The sequence below is a fragment of the Carcharhinus amblyrhynchos genome, chromosome 6 (assembly GCF_965287045.1).
Source record: "Carcharhinus amblyrhynchos chromosome 6, sCarAmb.v2.hapA, whole genome shotgun sequence".
Lineage (NCBI taxonomy): Eukaryota > Metazoa > Chordata > Chondrichthyes > Carcharhiniformes > Carcharhinidae > Carcharhinus > Carcharhinus amblyrhynchos.
In genome coordinates, this window is record NC_137329.1 from 112,381,511 (window position 1) to 112,401,897 (window position 20,387).

The window sequence follows — 20,387 nt, forward strand, 5'->3', positions numbered from 1 at the left end:
ATGTTATTGCATCACTGTAACTTTTCCATTTGCAAAACAATTTTGGAAAAGAGCTACCTTTGTTTTTATAAGGGTGGGTTATAATGCAGTTAAAATGTTTGTATGAAATATACAGTTGTAAGTCAGGATGGGCTGAGTGGCCTAATTCTGCTCCTATATCTTATGGTCTTATGGACTGTAAATGCACTGTTTTTTTTACATTCTCAAAATGTGGTGTCATTGTCAAGGCCGGTTACTATTGCCCATCCTTAGTTGCCCTGCGAAGTATGATGGTGGGATGTTATACATTAACCACAGTGTGGTTTTCTAGGTCAAATCAGAGGGCAGGTAAGAGTTAACTGTGATTATGAGACTGGCAATTTCCTTTTATGAAGGGCATTAGTAAACCAGTTGGATTTTGCAGTTATTTGACTGCTTCAAGATAATTTTTACAGCAATTTTTTTTTGTCTCCAGATGAATATTTTCAAACTACTATTATGAGATTTGAATTCACCATCATTGGATTATTCACTCTGGCTTTGAACTTACTATTGAACAAATATAAATAAATGTTATAAGTTAATATAAATTAATTAATCAGATTAATTATTTTCATTTATTGTCAAATACATAATATAAAATAACTAAATGTTAATCAGGTAGGTGGCACGGTGGCGCAAAGGTTAGCACTGCTGCCTCACAGCGCCAGGGGCCCGGGTTCGATTCCCAGCAGATTGGGGCACAGTGGTTAGCACTGCTGCTTCAGAGCACCTGGGACCCGGGTTTACTGGCCCCGGGTCACTATCTGTGCAGAGTTTGCATATTACCCGTGTGGGTGTGCGTGTGGGTTTCCTCCAGGTGCTCTGATTTCCTTCCACACTCCAAAGATGTGTAGGTTAGGTGGATTGGCCATGCTAATTGCCCCTTAGCGTCAGGGAGACTAACAGTGTAAAAAGTACTGATATTACACTGTACCAGCCTGCTTGTTTACAGTAAGGGGCTTTTGACCATTTAATATTGCCAGATTTCAATTATGATTTTGAATGCAGGAATGTCTTCTTTAATGCATGTGCAATATTAATACTAAATGATCTACAGTGAAAATGACAAACCCAAGCATTCTTCCATCTTTAATTCCTCAAAGTGTTCATGAACTAAAAATGAAGGTATCCAAGAAATGTAAGGAATGAGACCGACAGTGACAGAGACTAAAAAAGATTGCAATCTTCATAAGCAATTTTTTTCATTCATCTGTGGGACATTAGTTGCCCTTGAGAAGGCGGTGGTGAGCTGCCGCCTTAAATCGCTGCAGTCCATGTGCTGTGGGTTGACCCACAACGCCATTAGGAAGGGAATTCCAGGATTTTGACCCAGCGACTGCAAAGGAATGGTGATATATTTCCAAGTCAGGACTGTGAGTGGCTTGGAGGGAAACATGGAGATGGTGGTGTTTCCAAGTATCTGTTGCCCTAGTCCTTCTAGATGGAAGTGGTTGTGGTTTGGAAGGTGCTGACTAAGGATTTTTGGTGAATTGTCAAAGTGCATCTTGTACATAGTACACACTGCTGCTACTGAGCGTTGGTGGTGGAGGGAGTAGATGTTTGTAGATGTGGTGCCAATCAAGCGGGCTGCTTTGTCCTGGATGGTGTCAAGCTTCTTGAGTGTTGTTGGAGCTGCACCCATCCAGGCATTTCACCATAAACAACAGATAAATGCATTCGCCTTTATGGGTGACATTAAAATGGATCACAATCTAAACCGGAACGGGTGTCACTCGTAATGGGCAAGACTCTGGAATTGTATGTAGCAGGTTCTTTAATGTTTTTGTCTGCTGCAGTCCGATATGGTAAAAGTGATTCAACTTATTTTACAACATGGCTTTTACATAGTGTAACACTGGTCAATAGAAAGTGAACAAACAGTAGTGCCATGGAGTCTATTGTATCATCTCATCAGGCACTACTGTTTGTTCACTTTCTATTAAACTCTGTTCTATTGATGGAACAGTGTCAAAACAAAATGTTAAAACCGTGGATAAAGTAATATTGCAACAATCAAACTATTAACCTGAAGTGGGACTGGTAGATTATTGGCAAATCTATGGTCAGGTGAATGGTATAGAAACATGCAATATGGCCATAACAGTCACTTTGCTTTGTCAGTTATGTGAGTTGGAACATTTGCAAGGCTCTGGTGAAAGAGTGGGGCGGTGGGATGATTTGGATAGCTCGTTCCCCAAATGGTCTTTTTCTGCTTTGCAGGGTTGTAATATTTACTGAGTCAAAAAACAGAAAATGCTGTAAAATCTCAGCAGGTCTGGCAGTATCTGTGGAGCGGGAATAGAGCCAACATTTCGAGTTTGGATGACACTTCAGAGTTCTGACAAAGGGTCATCCTGACTCGAAATGTTGGCTCTATTCTCTCTCCACAGACGCTATCAGACCTGCTAAGATTTTCCAGCATTTTCTATCTTTGTTTCAGATTCCAACACCTGCAGTATTGTGCGTTTATACTAAGTGTTTGTGGAGTCCCTTGTTGGTTCTGATGTGAAGAACTAAACAATATTTGTTTAGAGCAATTAAGTTGCAGTATATGCAGTGAGCCTAAGATTAAGTGGCACGGTGACATACTGGTTAGCACAGTGGTTAACACTTCTGCCACCTTGGGACCTGGGTTCGATTCCCAGCTTGGGTCGCTGTCTGGGTGGAGTTTGCACATTCTCTCCGTGTCTGCATGGGTTTCCTCCTGGTGCTCCGGTTGCCCCCCACAAGCCAAAGATGTGCAGGTTAGGTGCATCGGCCATGCTAAATTGCCCCTTAGTTTCCCGGGATGTGTAGATTAGAGGGATTAGCGGGGTGAATGTTCAGGAATGGGGCCTGGGTGGGATTGTTGTCAGTGCAGACTTGATGGGCTGAATGGCCTCCTTCTGCACTGTGGGGTTTCTATGATTCTACAAGATGAAGGATACTATTATCACTGGCGGGTTTCATGAGATGATCGGTTGGTGTGAGAGTTTCAGCAATATCAGATCATGATAGCATCTATAGACAAACTTTCCCAAATACTCTGACCAAATGAATGGCTGATTGCTAGATCAGTTTACTGCATTTGAACCCCAGGTTTGTTCGATTCTCCAATGTTAATTGGAATTCCCTAACAGGAGATGTCCCCTTGTCACTGACATTTCAGTTGAAATGGTGCGAGGATTGCTAGTGTTTTGTGTGCTTCCAGCAAGGGGAAGTTCAAAGCCAACCCCATTTCCAGATCTTTGGCAGGCGACAAGTAGCCCTTTTTTGTTCAGGCACAGGCAGAGAGAGGGAAAGCAACCCCCACTACCTTATTGTTTGCCTTTGGTCCCCGTCTGGTTTGAGTTGTAAATAGCCCAGAGGGTTGTGTGCAAGTTCAGATTCTTGCGAGACAAAAGTGCTGCAAAGCCCTTTCCTCTTGATAAAGCCTCAAATCAAGGTTAGAAAAATGACAGGAAACTCCGGGTAAGTATATGGGCGAAGCCGCACTGACTATTAAAGCACATCCTGGCCCTCCCAGTGCCTGACATCCGCACTTTCCTCTTGCAGAGCGGGACAATTGTTGGCTGCTCTCTGCGAACAAGTGACTTCTGTGGAGTATCTAAACAGTTTACTTTTTGTCAAACCAAACGCAACATCAGTGCGCGTTCGGGAGGGTTGCTCATGCTACATCCCCTGCGATTCACATTCCCCCATCAAATGAAAAGTAACCCTTCCACTTGGCTGACAGTCATGCGTATATTTGTATAGAATTGCAGGATCTGATGCGGATTGTGCACTTTAGAAAATGCGCAACGTACACAACGAACAGTAAATATTTGAAAAGCCCACAGTCACCTGCGACAGAGAAACAGCAAAACTAAATCAAAACCAGAAAATAAATGATTCACAACTGAGTGGGAGAAATTGGAGGTTTACAAAAAACATATAAAAATAAATAGGGAGGGGGCGAGAAAACTGAACATAATAAAGTGGTTCAGGAAATCAGGGAGTCCAGACAGCCTGAGTTTTAACTGAGGGAGAGGGGGAGAGAGGGAAAGAGGGAGAGAGGGGAAAAGAAAAGGGGGAGAAAGGGTAAGATGGAAGGGGCAAATAAATAAAAGGATAACAATTGGAGAGTGAATATCTTAAGAGGGAAAGAGGAAGGGTAAGATGGAGGGGTAAATAAAGGGGTAACAATTGGAGAGGAGACAACAGGGGAGATGTTTCTACACACAAACTGTACTTGGAATAAGGAAGTGAGAGAGAGAGACGGGGAGGGGAGAAGGGAGGAGACACACCCACTGAGAGGTAAAGAAAACAAATAAGCTCCCAAAAAGTGAGAGTAAGGTCTGAGTGCGGGAGCTGGGAGGGTCGGTGAAGGAAAGGAAATAGTGGAGGGAAAAGATTGGCAACTCCTGAACCTTTGAAATCAGCAAAGCAACAACAGCAAGAGAGAGAGAGAGAGAGATTAAATAATCACAATGCAGGGGGGGTTTGTACTTGTTGGTGTAAGCCACTGATGTCCCAAGTCTGGATTAATACTTTGGACAGGAGGCGAGGGAAACTCACTCTTGATTGAGGAAGTCGATGGGAACGGTGGAGTGGAATCATTGGGTCAGGATGGCAATGTGGGAACTGCAGAGCGCACGGATCTCCATCTCCCTGCAGAAGATCAGCGGCAACATTGAACACCAGCCCCACTCCACCGACTACACCCGCTGTTACAAATACATGGACAACTCCAGCGGTTAAGAGCCGAACTGCGGGAGGGGGAGGCATCAGCAGACAATCGCAAGCAAGAAAATCCTCGCTGGAGAAGTTTTGGGATTTCCCTCCGCCCTGACAGAAGTGTGGGGTTGTGCACTAAGCTGTTAACACCGGTGATTAAGGAGGGATACGGGATTTGTACGGCGCTGTTAAAAGGCATTATATTCTCTTGTTAGCCCGGGAGCGTCGCTATATAAGAACCACAAACGCAATGCTGGGATATGAAAGGGGCTTCATGTTATTATTATGGATAGCATCCAGTCTGGTCAAGGTGAGCTCCAATTCAACTGCCCAGTCTTTAATATCCATGTGAATTGTGTGAAACGACACAATCCTTGGTGGCTGAGGAAGTTTATTGAAATCAAACAAGCCTTTATAACCCGTTTGCATCTTCGTTTCACAAAAGTTTGAAAGCGAATCTGGGAACTATGAATGGGAATGTTGTTTTTCAGGAATGCATGCCTGAATTAATTGATTCTTTTCCCCCCTCTCTCATTTTATTCCAGTCTGGGATTGTGGAGGCGGAGAGATGTACAGTTAACGTGACGGGGATCACACTGACGGGGGATTCAGTTCACCTTCGCTGGAACAGCGCGGGGAGTGCCTGTAACTACAGCGTGCTTTACAAATGGGGCCAGACCTGGGAGGAAGGCTGCAGTCCAGCTCTTTACAGCGGCGACTTCTACCAGTGTGAGCTGAAAGACCTGCAGGCTGGCACCCTGCACCAACTCATGGTTGTGTCCCTGACTGACAGCTCCTCCGCCAATCTCACGGTGCAGACAGGTAAGAACCGGCCTGGCCTCCCCTTGGATGTGCAATATTTCCGGCATTTGATCAGCCTGTTTGGCTGATGGGGAGAAAGTGTTGCCTCGGGTGAAAATGGATCACCAACCGCGAGGGGCACAGATTTCAAGTGATTTGCAAAACAGGCAAATGTGATATGAGAGAAAAAAAAGTTTCCCACAAGGGCAAGTGATTGGGGTCTGGAGTCCTCTGCCTGAAAGTGTGGTGGTGGCAGATTCAATCGAGGCATTAGATTATTATTCAATAGAATGGGTGGGATTCTCCAGCCTGAAAACCAGAGATTCCCACACAAATTCAGTGCCCCTTTACATGGTCCGCCCCTAATCCTGCTAGAATTCCAGTGGCAGGCGGGATGGGAGAATTCTGGCCAATGTGCTGGGTGTACCTTCCATGCTCATCAAGAGTTTAAGAGTTTATTTATTAGTGTCACAAGTCGGCTAACACTGCAATGAAGTTACTGTGAAAATCCATTAGTTGCCACACTTCAGAGCCTGTTCAGGGAGGGAGAATTTAGCACGGGCAATGCACCTAACCAATCAAGCCCTGAAATAGAATTTGACACCCCGACTCCCCCTTCCTGGTCCAGAGTTAGCAACATTACCATTGTGCCACATAAACTCCCACAGCTAGGCATTGGAAGATTGAAAGAAAGGAACAAGGGGGAGCTTGTCTATACAACTGATTGGATGGCTTATAATGTATTGGATGCCTGACTGAAGGTTGCTAGGATATACATAGGTATGGTGGGTGAAGTTCAAAGCGGAGAAATACCAGGTGATGTGTTTTGGCAGGGATAGCATGGAGAGATAATACAAAATAAGGAGTAACATTCTGAAGGAGTGCAGGAGGAGAGAGACCTGAGTCATACATACATAGATCGTTGAAGGTGGCAGGACAGGTAGAGAGAGCAGTTAATAAAGCCTATAGTATTCTGGGTTTTATTAATAGGGGCATAGAGTACAAGAACAAGGAGGCTGTGCAGAACCTACACAACAAACTAGTTAGAGCTTAGCTGGAATATTGCGTACAGTTCTGAGTGCCACATTAAAGGAAGGATGTGAATGCACTGGGGAGAGCGCAGAAGAGATTTATAAGAATGGTTCCAGGGATAAGAAACTTCAGCTGTGAGGATAGATTGGAGAGATTGGGATTGTTGTCCTTGGAGAGAAGAAGGCCAAGAGGAGGTTTGATAGAGATGTTCAAAATCATGAGAAAAAATAGGGAGAAACTGTTGCTGCACATAAAAGGATCACAAATGAGAGGACATGCATTTAAGGTGATTTGCAAAAAGGCAAATGTGATGTGAGAAAATATTTTTTCACACGATGGGTCTATTGGATTTGGAATGCTTGCCTGGAAGTGTGGTGGAGGCAGGTTCAATCGAGGAATTCAAGAGGACATTAGATGATGAATAGAAACAATGTGCTGGGGTATGGGGAAAAGGCAGGTGAGTTGCAATAGATCATGATTCTCATTTGGAGAGCCAGTGCAGACACAATGGGCCAAATGGCCTCCTCTCTGCAACGATATATGGAAAATTCTGCTTCACCTACTTAAATAAGGCAGTGAAAATCAGTGTTAGAATTTACCACACAGGAAACGGGTGGTGGAAGATCAGACCTCAAAAAGAATCAAATTTAGCGCAAAAGCTTCTTCCATGCTGACATTCCGCTTTCTATGTTAATACTATTGCGGAGGTATAGAGAATCATAGAGGTTTTTAGCATGGAAACAGGCCCTTCAGCCCAACTTGTCCATGCCACCCTTTTTTTAACCCCTCAGCTAGTCCCAATTGCCCACATTTGGCCCACATCCCTCTACACTAATCTTACTCATGTAACTGTCTAAATGCTTTTTAAAAGACAAAATTGTACCCACCTCTACTAATGCCTCTGGCAGCTCTTTCCAGGCACTCACCACCCTCTGTGTGAAAAAATTGCCCCTCTGGACCCTTTTGTATCTCACCCCTCTCATCTTAAACCTACGCCCTCTAATTTTAGACTCTCCTATCTTTGGGAAAAGATGTTGCCTATCTAGCTGATCTATGCCCCTCATTAGTTTATAGACCTCTATATCTATAAATACCCTCAATATTTAATCTAAATCACTTTAAAATTCCACATCTTCATCACATGGTTCAAATAAAAACATTCCCAAAGTGAATAGCATGGCCGGGGGAGAGGGGGGTTAGTGCGGTAGTTTGGGCAGTGACTTGTTTCACCTGAAGCCAAAAGCAGAACTTCGTCTGAATGTCCAGCACCTCCTGAGCTCACTTGCGAAGCTGGCCGATAAGGGACCACTAGATGGCATCTGCAACCATGCCAACTCTCCCTCCAACATCAAAAGAGATGAGGTACCCACTCCACCAACCCTTTGCCTGCTCAGGCTATAGAAGTACCAAAGATAAAAGGCAACAATTTCTCATTCAAAGTTAACTCAGCAGTTTAAACAGCGTGAAAATGACTTCAGAGACTGAACAATAGACAGATCTGACTGACTCTAACATAGTCAAGTGTCTAGAATATCTATAATATTTGTTATTCCGTGCAGTGCATTCCCGCATTGGGATTCATTTCCTGCAGAAACTTCTTCAGAACCGTTGCAAAAGTAAATTGCAAGACTCTAATTTTTTCAAAATAAAAACAGGTGTCACTAAAATCTGGTCTGAAAGGTCAGTTGTGAATTCACTCATTGCCCTGCCACACCAAACAGTGTGATCAAAATCTTTAAGCTCCTTATCGACAGGATAGATGCGGAGAGGATGTCTTGTCAGAAAATCTAGAGCTAGGGGGTCATTGTTTAAAAATAAGGGGTCATCCATTTAAGATAGCGATAAGAAGTTTTTTTCTCCCAGAAGGTCGTGAGTTTCTGGGATTCTCTTCCTCAAAAGGCAGTGGAAGCAGAGTCTTTGAATAATATTAAGACAGAGCTAGATAGCTCAAGTTGCCTCTCATTCTTCTGAACTTAGAAACATAGAGATAGGAGCAGGGGGAGGCCATCCAGCCCTTTGAGCCTGCTCCATCATTCATTACAATCATGGCTGATCGTCCAACTTAAAAGTCTGATCCTGTTTTCTCCCCATAACCTTTGACCCCATTCGCCCCAAGTGCTATATCCAGCTGCCTCTCGAATGCATTCAATATTTTGACATCAACTACTTCTGTGGTAATGAATTCCAGAGGCTCACCACTCTTTGGGTGATGAAATGTCTCTTTATCTCTGTCCTAAATGGCCTACCCTGTATCCTCAGACTTCAGCAGATAATAGCCTAGGTTCTCCAACATTTCCTCATAAGACAACGCATCCATTCCAAGTACTGGTCTGACTTTTTTTTGAAGCGTACACGCACACACTTTTTTTTCTCTTTGGGAAAGAGCTGATTATCAGCCATTGAAACATATTATGAACGCTCTTCTGTGGTCAACAAGTCCTGGCATTGGACTTAAATCAGAACCTTCTGGTCCAGAGGCAGGGACACTAGCACCATGCCGCAAGACCTCCATGTGGTCAGATGGCTGTATAGTTCAGACGCAAACCTTGGAACAGGTTAACAAGGAGGTGAAAGGTTGTCAGGGGCGAGGCAAGAATGTGGGGTTGAAGCAAAGTCAGGTCAGCCATTGTTCTTGTTGAATGGTGGAGCAGGTCCGAGGGGCTGAGTGACCGACCCCTGCTCCTAATTGCCATGTTGGAATGCATGTATGTAATTAACAGAATAAAGTTGACAAATGAATCCCTAGTAATTGCCTAGTTTCTCTCCAATGGCCTTGATTCTGTGCGCACTAGATTCTTTTGATTTTGTTCATCTTAAAGGACAGGAGCTTTTTTATTTCAAGGTGACGAGAGTTGTTAAAACTCACAGCCCCCTTTGGGACCGTATTTTGGCAGCTTGTCGTAACAATAGACCTTTAGTTGGGCCAGACAAGTGCATACAGATGTTAACGGCAAGGCAGAACAGAATGGCGGTGATATTACTGGCGGGAGGCCAATATCTAAATAAGAAACAATAGTTTAATCGAGCAGGAGTGGTTGAGCACCGCCAGTTCCTCAACACATTGTTCCTTTGTTCTAACGGATGTTAGAAAAGGCCCAAGTGTTTTAGATTTGTTGCCAAGTAGATTAGATAAGTAATGTGCTTCCGAACTGAACCTTCGAAGCACGCAACAACTCACCGTGTGGGCCCTATAGCTGGTATGGTATGTGGTGCAGTGAAGGATTATATCCCCTTATTCGGGCACTCTCATTGTTAAACTTGTTTGCTTATTTTGGTGTCATTTTCATTTTAGTATAATCAATCACGTTTAGAGATAGATATCTTAACATTATTTAACAGAAGTGTTACTCAATGGATTTGGTTCCATCACTTGAAGGTTTCCATGCACCATTTACAACACAAAGTGTATATTTCTGGTAGTAAGCGTATCTCTGCTACAACTCAATCATAATCTGGAGTTAGTTAACCTGTTCCAAGATTTGCATCTGAGTTATACAGCTACCTGACCACATGGAGGCCTTAACAGTGGACAAAGAATAAAGAAAATCGCAACACAGGAACAGGCCCTTCAGCCCTCCAAGCCTGCACCGACCATGCTGCCCGACTGAACTAAAATCCCCTACCCTTCCAGGACCATATTCCATTCTATTCATGCATTTCTCAAGACGCCCCTTAAACGTCACTATCATAACTATTTCTATTAGCTCCCCCAGCAGCGAGTTCCAGGCACCCACCACCCTCTGAGTAAAAAACTAACAGTGGTTAGCACTGCTGCCTCACAGCACCATTGACCTGGGTTTGATTCCTGGCTTGGGTCACTGTCTATACGGAGTCTGCACGTTCTCCCCTGCGTCTGAGTGGGTTTCCTCCGGGTGCTCCGGTTTTCTCCCACGGTCCGAAAGACGTGCTGGTTAGGTACATTGGCCGTGCTAAATTCTCCCTCAGTATACCCGAACAGGGGCCGGAATGGAGACTAGGGGATTTTCACAGTAAGTTCATTGCAGTGTTAATTTAAGCCTACTTGTGACTAATAAGTAAACTTTATTTTACAGAGGCAGGGACATAAACTTTATTTATGTCCCTGCCTCTGGACCAGAAGGTTCTGGTTTAAGTCCAACGTCAGAACTTCATAGAACCCTACAGTACAGAAAGAGGCCATTCATCCCCTCAAGTCTACACAGACCACAATCCCACCCAGGCCCTACCCCCATACCCTTACATTTTTCTCCTGTTAATCCCTCTAACCTATGCATCTCAGGACACTAAAGGGCAATTTTAGCATGACCAATCAACCTAACCTGCACATCTTTGGACTGTGGAAGAAAACCCACACAGACACGAGGAGAATGTGCAAACTCCACACAGACAGTGACCTAAGCCGGGAATCGAACCCGGGTCCCTGGAGCTGTGAAACAGCACTGCTAACCATTGTGCTACCGTGCTCCCTTGTTGACCATAGAGGAGCTTTGATAATATGTTTTAATGGTTGATAATCAGCTCGTCCCCAAAGGGAAAGAAAATGTGTGTGTACGCTTCAAAAAAATATCTGATTAGACTTGAAATGGATGTATTGTCTTATGAGGAAGTGTTGGAGAGCCTGGACTTGTATCTGCTGAAGTTTAGAAGAGTAAGAGGTGACCTGATTGAAAACATGGAAGATCCGGAGGGGTTTTGACAGACTGGGTGTGGTGAGGATGTTTCCTCTTGTGGAAGAATCTAGAACTAGGGGTCACTGTTTAAGAATAAGGGGTCATCCACTTAAAACGGAGATGAGCCAAAAGATTTCACCCAGAGGAAGTTGAGTTTTTGGAATTCTCTTCCTGAAAAGACTGTGAGAGCAGAGTCTTTGAATATTTTTAAGGCAGAGGTGGACAGATTCTTGGTAAGCAAGGGGGTGATTGATTCTCGAGATAGGCAGGGTGCAGGTTTGGGGTCACTAACAGATCAGCCGTAATCTTATTAAATGGCAGAGCAAGTTCAAAGGGCTGAATGAACTACTCCTGCTACTTGTTCTTATGTTTGCATGTACCAATTCACCACAAGTTATGAGAATTTGCCTCCTAACCAACCCTTCAATGGTTATTTTGTAATTCTTTGGAGGAAAATGATGCCTCTGACCCATAATTGTATGGATGAGAAATTAATTCATCCTTTTAACTCTCTGATTTACAAGATCCATTTTGGAGTAACCAGGAAAAGTTAGACCAAACTTTGTGACTTAAAGTGTCTAGACTGCAGAATGTTTTGCAACAAGTGGTGATTAATATTAAAAAAAAGTCCTTTGTAAATAGTTAAAGGAGAATAGGAACAGGTAAGAGGGAAAGCAGGAAACGGGTGGTAGAAGATCAGACCTTCAAAAGTATCTTAATTCAGCACGGTAACCTTTTTTTGTGCTAACATTTCTCTTCCAATGTTAATACAATTGCTGAGATGTATCCTTAATATTTTATCTGCGAACCCTTTTGAATTTCAAGTGGTCGGAGACATTTCCAAAGAAAGTTTGGCCCCATCCAATGAATTTCCTCTGAAACTATCAGTTTGGGATCAAATTAGAAGAGTAAGAGGGGACCTGATTGAAACTTATAAGAACTGGAGAGGTCTTGACAGGGCAGGTATGCTGAGAATGTTTCCTCTTGTGGAAGAATCTAGAACTAGGGGTTACTGTTTAAAAATAAAGGGTCTCCCATTTAGAACGGAGCTGAGCCAAAAGATTTCACCCAGAGGATGCTGAGTTTTTGGAATTCTCTTCCTGAAGAGTGGAAGCAGAGTCTAATTTCAAACAACTTAATTATTGAAAGCAAAAAAAAGACTTGCATTTCTATGGCATCTTTCATGATCACCTGATGTCCAAAGCATCTTACAGCACTTCTGAAGCATAGTCACTGTTGTATTGTAGGAAGCCCAGCAGCCAATTTGTGCACAACAAGCTCCCACAAATAGCAATGTGATAATGACAAGATAATTTATTCATTTTGTTATTGATCAATACTGGCATAGATACCCAGATTAAGCCCCTGGGTCTTCTTCAAATAATGCCTTTGTATTTTTTATTCCCTGAAAAGGACAGACAGGGCATCAGTTTAACATCTTATCCAACAGACTTCATCTCTGGCAATATCATAGGTCAATACGGTGGCATAGTGGTTAACACTGCTGCCTCGCAGCGCCAGGGACCCGGATTCGATTCCCAGCCTGGGTCACTGTCGGTGTGGAGTCTACACGTTTTCCCCGCATCTGCATGGGTTTCCTCCAGGTGCTCCGGTTTCCTCCCACAGCCTGAAAGATGTGCATTGACTCGAACAGGCCAGGTGACTGGAGGAATATCACAGTAACTTATTTGCAGTGTTAATGTAAGCCTTACTTGTGATTAATAAATAAAAAAATCCCTCAAGTACTGCAATGGAGTGTCCGCCTAGGTTTCTGTACTCAAGTCCTGGAGTGGATCTTGAACCCAAAACCTTCTGAACCAGAGTTAAGGCACAAGTTGTACACTTCCAGGCGGAATAGTTAAACAAATGTGGTCTTGTCACTTAAGTTACATCTATCTTACATTGATAAATTGGATATCGTACATGAACTTATTGAATGACAGAGTATGGCCTATTCTAAATTCATACATTCACATGATAAGTGATGAACATTAGTGTTTAAAATTAAAACAAAACTGTCAACAACACATAACTGCACATAGATTCTGAAAGCTAGAGAGAATTGGCAAACACAAGTAATTAACAAATAATTATATATAAAAAACAACGCCATTAATAAATAAATCATATGATTTTTATTGTTTTATTCCATATTTTGGTGTCTGCCAAAGTAAAGAATGCTCTACACTAGGGGAGGTGATGGCCTAGTGGCATTATTGCTAGACTACTAATCCAGAAACTCAGCTAATGTTCTGGGGACCTGGGTTTGAATCCCGCCACAGCAGGTGATGGAATTTGAAGTCAATGAAAAAAAGAATCTGGAATTAAGAATCTACTGATGACCATGAAGCTATTGTGGATTGTCAGAAAAACTCATCTGGTTCACTAATGTCCTTTAGGGAAGGAAATCTGCCGTCCTTACCTGGTCTGGCCTACATGTGACTCCAGAGCCACAGCAATGTGGTTGACTCTCAAAGGCAACTAGGGATGGTCAGCAGGTGATACACAAGTTCCATGAAAGAATAAAAAAACTCAAAACATCTTATAATCAGCTTTGTCATGTGAACATTTTCCCTTGACCAGATTGTAACATGTATTCTGTGTAAGCGCACCAGTTTTTCTCTCCAGCTTTTGTTTTGCAAACAGTTATTTAAAATTCATGTATCATATTGTAGCTACACAAATAAATTCTAACTAATATATAGTACAAGTTTAGAGCACTTGGACAGTAATAGCATATATGTACTGAGAGATGCTCATTTGTCCTATCTGCCCCCTCAGTACTCAATAATGAATAAGGGAGAAAGAAATATAATTTTTTTCGTGGAAACAGCATTAAATCATGTTAATTTTAAAGAAATTAAATAAATGGAGTATATTTTAAGGGCTTTATTTGACAAGAAATATTTAATTTTTTCATCAAATCTCTTTCAATCCGTTGGTAGGACGTTTGATTTGATTTATTAACGGCACATGTTTTGGGATACAGTATTGTTTCTTGTGCACTATACAGCATACCATATATAGAGTACAGAGGGGAGAAGGAAAGGGGAGAGTGCAGAATGTAGTTTACAGTCATAGCTGGGTGAAGAGAAAGATCAGCTTAATATATAGTAAGTCCTTCAAAAGTCTGATGGTAGCAGGGAAGAAGCACTTCTTGAGTCGTTTGGTGTGTAATTTCAGACTTTCGTTTCATCTTCCCGATGGAAAAAGATGGAAGAGAGTATGTCCAGGTTGCGGGGATCCTTGATTAGGCTGGCTGATTTTCCGAGGCAGCTGGAAATGTAGACAGAGTCTGTGGATGTGAGGTCGGTTTGTGTGATGAACTGGGCTACATTCATTACCCTTTGTAGTTTCTTGCAATCTTGGTCAGGGCAGGAGTCATACCAAGCTGTGATACAACCAGAAAGGATGCTTTCTGTTGTGCATCTGTAAAAATTAGTGAGGCGGGTAGTGAACATCTGAAGTTAAAGAGAAAATGCTGAACATAAACAGCAGGTGTGATAGGAGCGAAAAACAATATTGATGTCTCAGGTCAACAACCTTTCATCAGAACTGTTCTGTCTCCACAGTTGCTGCCTGACCTGCTGAGTGTTTCCAGCATTTTCCGTCTGTCTCTTTTAACCATGCTTTAATTTTTTTAGACCCAAAACCGCCCCAAAGTATTGAAGTGGTCAAAACTAGGACGACCTCCACCAGCCTCCACATTTCTTGGGCTCCAGCACCTGGGAATGTCGATTTGTACGAGGTCAGTTTATTTGGAGTGGACAGTGGGGAAACTCGGAAACTTCGCGTCCCTGGGAACTCCCTCAAAAAAGAAGCAACTTTTCTAACTTTGACACCGGGCAGCAAATACCGCTTCACTATAAAGACACTTGCTGGAAACAAGATTTGTGATGGACCCCACACTTTTGGATCCACAAGTAAGTTATAATGTTCCAAAAATGCTGCAAGTTTCTCTGCCAAATCTGATGGTTTATATTCATGTTCATATTCCTAAGATGGCAGATTGCTGATTTCAGCACTGCATCTCTCTGTGAATATTATGGCTACAAGGGCAGGTCAGAGGCTGGGATTTCTGCAGCAAGTAACACATCTCTTGAATCCCCAAAGCCTGTCCATCATCTCCAAGGTTCAAGTCAGCAGTGTGATAGAACACTCTCCATTTGCCTGGATGAGCACAACTCCAACAACACTTGAAAAGCTCGGCACCTTCCAGCACAAAGCAACCTGCGTGATTAGTATCCTTTGCACTAGCTTAAACTTGTACTGGTTTAAAGCTTAAACCAGTGAACTTTACTGGTTTAAAGTTCACAGGGCACAGTGACAGCAGCCCCCCTCCAAATCACCCACCATCCTGATTTGGATTTCGGACAGACACTAAGTGAAAATCCTGATATTCCCTCCCTAACAGCACAGTGAGTGTGCCTACACCACACAAACTCAGCAGTTTGACAGCTCACCACCTCCCCCTCAAGGGAAATTGGGGACAGGCGATAAATGTTGGCCTCACATCTCAAGAATTCATTTAAATTTATGCCACGTGCATTGTTCCCATTTTATTGCTGGGAGAAAGTGAATCTATTGTAACTTTAGGCCTTTAACTTTAGGGCATTAGAGCTGTATGGTATCTTGTGATGTGCTCCCCTTGGTTCTATACATTTCCTGCCTATACTAATTAGATCCTTGCTACATGTTTTGCTCCACTCACTACACAAGCCACATTCAGTACCAAGTCACTCCAAGTGCACTTACTTGAAAGAGATGTCATTACCTCCTGGGGGTAGCCTCACTATGTTTCAACTTCACTCCTTCGAGATAAAAGAAATTCCAAGAGGATCAATTTTGACATATACCAAATTATTTTAATATAAAATGAGCTGACCTTATTCTGGATGTAGTCAGTGTTAGGACAAGTTTAAAGGCGGGATTTTACGGCCTCACTCGAGTTAAGACCGGAAAATCCTACCTGAGGACAAGGGACATTTGCATTGTCTGCCCCTCGCCCAGTGTAAGCTTATTTATTAATGTCACAAGTAGGCTTACATTAACACCGCAAAGAAGTCACTGTGAAAATTCCCTAGTCGCCACACTCCGGCACCTGTTCGGGTAACACTGAGGGAGAATTTAGCACGGCCAATGCACATAAACAGCATGTCTTCCCAATGGTGAGTGGAAACAGGAGCACCGAGAGGAAACCCACACAGACACAGGGAGAATGTGCAGACTCCGCGTAGACAGTGATCCAAACCAGGAATTGAATCTGGGTCCCTGGCACTGTGAGGTAGCAGTGTTAACCACTGTCCCACTGAGCCTGAATTGGCATTCAACCTTTATTCTTTAGGATCCGCTGGTCCCACGTTGTCCTCAATAGTTATATATTCTTTACACAGCAATACAGTTATATAGGATTATCATACCCAATATAATTAACTATATGCAGTATTTCTTTTCCTAAAAGAATGAGGTGGTTTTGACCGATCTAACTCTAATGTATTCATTTTGTTTAACTCTCCAGCTCCCTCCAGGGTGAAAGATATCCAGATTTCAAGCACGTCGGGGAGTCTCACCGCAGCCTGGGCTCCTGGCCCAGGGAAAGTGGACAGCTTCAGACTGTCACTGGTTCACAGTGGGAACGCGGGTCAGTACAGGACCGTCTCCAACTCGACACGCAGCCACACTTTCACAGGATTGACAGCCGGAAGGTTTTACAATCTCACCGTGACCAGTGTAGCAGAAAAGCTAGAGAACGTCAGCTCTCAATCCGTCCAGACAGGTAAATGAGGAAATGACTGCTGAACTGTTTCCATCCCCACTTGAGTAAGCGCATGATCGTAAATTAACCACCAGCACCCAGGGTCCCAAGGCTTGCGAGATGCCAAAACAGTTGGAGACGTTATCATCCCACCAGTTAAAAAAGAATGTGGCATTCATAGAATCCTACAGTGCGGAAAGGAAGCCATTCAGCCCATCAAGTATGCACCTACAACAATCCCACCCAGGTCCTTTTCCCATAAACCCACATATTTACCCTGCTAATCCTGGCATGGTGGCATTGTGGTTAGCAAAGCTGCCTCACAGCGCCAGGGACTCGGGGTCAATTCTGGCCTCCACACCGTTTGTGTGGAGATTGCATATTCTCCCCGTGTCTGCGTAAATTTCTTCCAGGTGCTGTGGTTTCTTCCCATTCTCCAAAGATGTGCAGGTTAGGTTGCTTGGCCATGCTAAGTAGACCCTTAGTGTCAGGTAGATTATCAGGGTAAATACATGGGGTAAATATGAGGGGTAGGGCCTGCGTGGGATTGTTGTCAGTGCAAGTTCGATGGGCTGAATGGTCTTCTGCACTGAAGGGATTCTATAAGATGTCTTTTCAATTGGTTTCAAACGAATAAATTTGACTCTAAAATGCGTCATGACTTATTCTGATTTTTAAAATCCTTTTTGTTAGCCTAAAGTTTTATTTGATTTACTTTTGTCACACGCAAAAAGTATTGTTTCTCGCGTACTATACAGATGAAGCATACCATTCATAGAGTACTGAGGGGAGAAGGAAAGGAGAGAGTGCAGAATGCAGTGTTACAGCCATAACTAGAGTATAGAGAAAGATCAACTTAATATAAGGTAGGCTCATTCAAAAGCCTGATGACAGCAGAGAAGAAGCTGTTCTTGAGTCAGTTGGTATGTGCTCTCAGAGTGTTGTATCTAATGAAAAGAGTGGGATACAGTCACATACAGAATAAGATAGTAGTTTCCACCCCCCCACCCCCACCACTGACGTTGGTTACCTTGTGATTGTCCTGATGAGTGCAAGATGAGAAGTTTTGACAAAACATACCTTCTCAACAATATTCTCGCAGACAATGGTGAGAACACGAAAACTCCATGCAGGCAGTGACCCAAGGCTCGAATTGAATCCAGGTCCCTGGCACTGTGAGGCAGCAGTGCGAGCTGCTGTGCCACTGTGCTGTCTTTTGATTTCTGCAAACAGAGATTGCTGTTTTCTTTCTTTCAGCTCCCGCAGCGGTCACCGCCGTGACCGTGTCAAATAACGGCAGCCTGGAGAGTCTCCGAGTGTCCTGGAGGAGAGCTGAGGGAGATGTGGATTCATACGACGTCACGCTGTCTTACCGGGGATCAGTGAAAGAGGTCAAGAGTTTGCAGTCAAGTATCTCACAGACTGTCTTCCGTGGGTTAACCCCAGGACGGTTATACAACATTACAATCAGAACCATCAGAGGAAAGCTACAGGCAGTAGCTGCAAGCAGTGGCAGAACTGGTAACATTATCTCGTAATTAAACTAACAATCATATCACGGAATCTTCCTCACATCATTTGCTATCTGTCATGAAATATTTATTTTTCAGTCGGGTTTTTATTGTTGTTCATTCTCAGATCTGGGAATCATTGGCAAGGCCAGTGTTTATTACAAGTCCCTAATTATCGTTGGGAAGGGGTGGTTGGCCTGCCTTTTAAACCACTGCAGTCCATGACCATACTGTACTTCCACAGTGCTGTTAGGTACGGCGTCCATGGACTTTGACACAGCAACAATGAGGGAACAGTAATATATACTATATTTATGTTCATCTCCTGGATCCCTAACTTCTTTCCATGACTTACAGCATGCAAGTCAGGAGTTTGGTGACAGGTTTACCTGGATAGGTGCAGCTAAAATAAGAAGCTCAACATCAACCAGGACAAAGCAATCCACTCAACTAGCAGTGCACCTACCAGTTTGAACACTGCACCCCCCCTCCCCCTGCCCCTTTACCATAATGTGGCTCCAAGTCACACACCAGCCCAATCTGATGTACCCATAGGATCCCTACAGCGCAGAAGGAGGCCATTTGGCACATCAAGTCTGCACCGACCTAGGTGCTATCCCCGTAAGCCCATGCATTTACCCTAGCTAGTCCCACTGACACCAAGGGACAACTTAGCATGGCCAATCCACCTAACTTACACACCTTTGGAGTGTGGGAGGGAACTGGAGCACCCGGAAGGAACCCACGCAGATGCAGGGAGAATGCGCAAACTCCACATAGACAGTGACCCAAGCCGGGAATTGAACCCGGGTCCCTGGTGCTGTGAGGCAGCAATGCTAACCTCTGTGCCATCCGATGGTTATGGGGATAGGGCTTGGGTGGGATTGTGGTCAGTGCAGACTTGATGCTCTGAATGATCTCCTTCTGCACTGTAGGGATCCTATGGATATATCAAATTGGGCTGGTGTGTGACTTGGAGGGTATTACCCCCATGGGTGTGCTGCCCTTATCCTTGTCAGTGGTGAAAGCCAAAGGTTTGGGGAAATCTGCCAAAGCGGTCATGGTGACTTCCTGCAGTGCCTCCGGTAATAGCACACAAATTGCAGCCACATTATGGTAAAGGTGGAGGGCAGTGTTCAAACTGGTAGGTGCACTGCTGGTTGAGTGGATTGCTTTGTCCTGGTTGATGTTGAGCTTCTTATTTTAGCTGCACCTATCCAGGTAAACCTGTCACCAAACTCCTGACTTGCGTGCTGTAAGTCATGGAAAGAAGTTAGGGATCCAGGAGATGAATCACTAACTGCAGAACATCCAAACTCTGACCTGCTCTCGTAGTCACAGCATTCATATTGCTGGTCAAGTTGAACCTCTGGTCAATGGTCAAACCCCAACCAGGGTGTTTTAAAGCAAAGGAGTTTCATCAATGGAATTGCTATAAAATATCAAACATAAATAGAGTTTATAGAATCCCATCAGGCCTGCACTGACAACAATCCCACCCAAGGTATAACTCTGCATATTTACCGCACTGATCTCCCTGACACTAAGGGACAATTTAGCATGGCCAATCAACCAAATCTAGATATCTTCAGACTGTGTGAGGGAACTGGAGACCCAGAACAAACCTACACAGACATTGGGAGAGCATGCAAACTGCACACAGACAGTGATCCAAGCCAGAAATTGAAGCCGTGTCCCTGGCACTGTGAGGCAGTAGTGCCAACCACTCTGCCACCATGCTGCCCCTTGACTGATATGACTCTGCATCAGAGCAATGTATTGAGGTTCATTCACTGCTTAAGCACTAATGTGCTGTATGTCAAGATAATGCAATGAGACATCCAGTACAGCAGCAAGGATCCCTTAGCGTTTGAGCAGAATTGATGGCTGGAAACAAGTACGTACGTGCCATTTGACTCCAGA

The 20,387-nt window shown here is 43.7% G+C and overlaps 1 protein-coding gene across 2 annotated transcripts in view; it reads left to right on the forward strand.

Annotated features, from left to right (window-relative positions):
* LOC145344221 (receptor-type tyrosine-protein phosphatase beta-like) overlaps nucleotides 1-20,387 on the forward strand; it is a 112,925-nt gene that overhangs the window by 33,782 nt on the left and 58,756 nt on the right. The window contains exons 1-5 of one of the 2 annotated variants that reach the window (XM_080191202.1): nucleotides 4,365-5,026; nucleotides 5,262-5,538; nucleotides 14,843-15,121; nucleotides 16,717-16,974; nucleotides 18,211-18,474. In XM_080191202.1, coding sequence (XP_080047328.1) covers nucleotides 4,967-5,026; nucleotides 5,262-5,538; nucleotides 14,843-15,121; nucleotides 16,717-16,974; nucleotides 18,211-18,474 — 1,138 coding nt within the window. In that variant the 5' untranslated portion in view covers nucleotides 4,365-4,966. Of the gene's footprint in view, nucleotides 1-4,364; nucleotides 5,027-5,261; nucleotides 5,539-14,842; nucleotides 15,122-16,716; nucleotides 16,975-18,210; nucleotides 18,475-20,387 lie in introns of those variants that run through there. The other variant, XM_080191201.1, reaches the window with a different exon arrangement.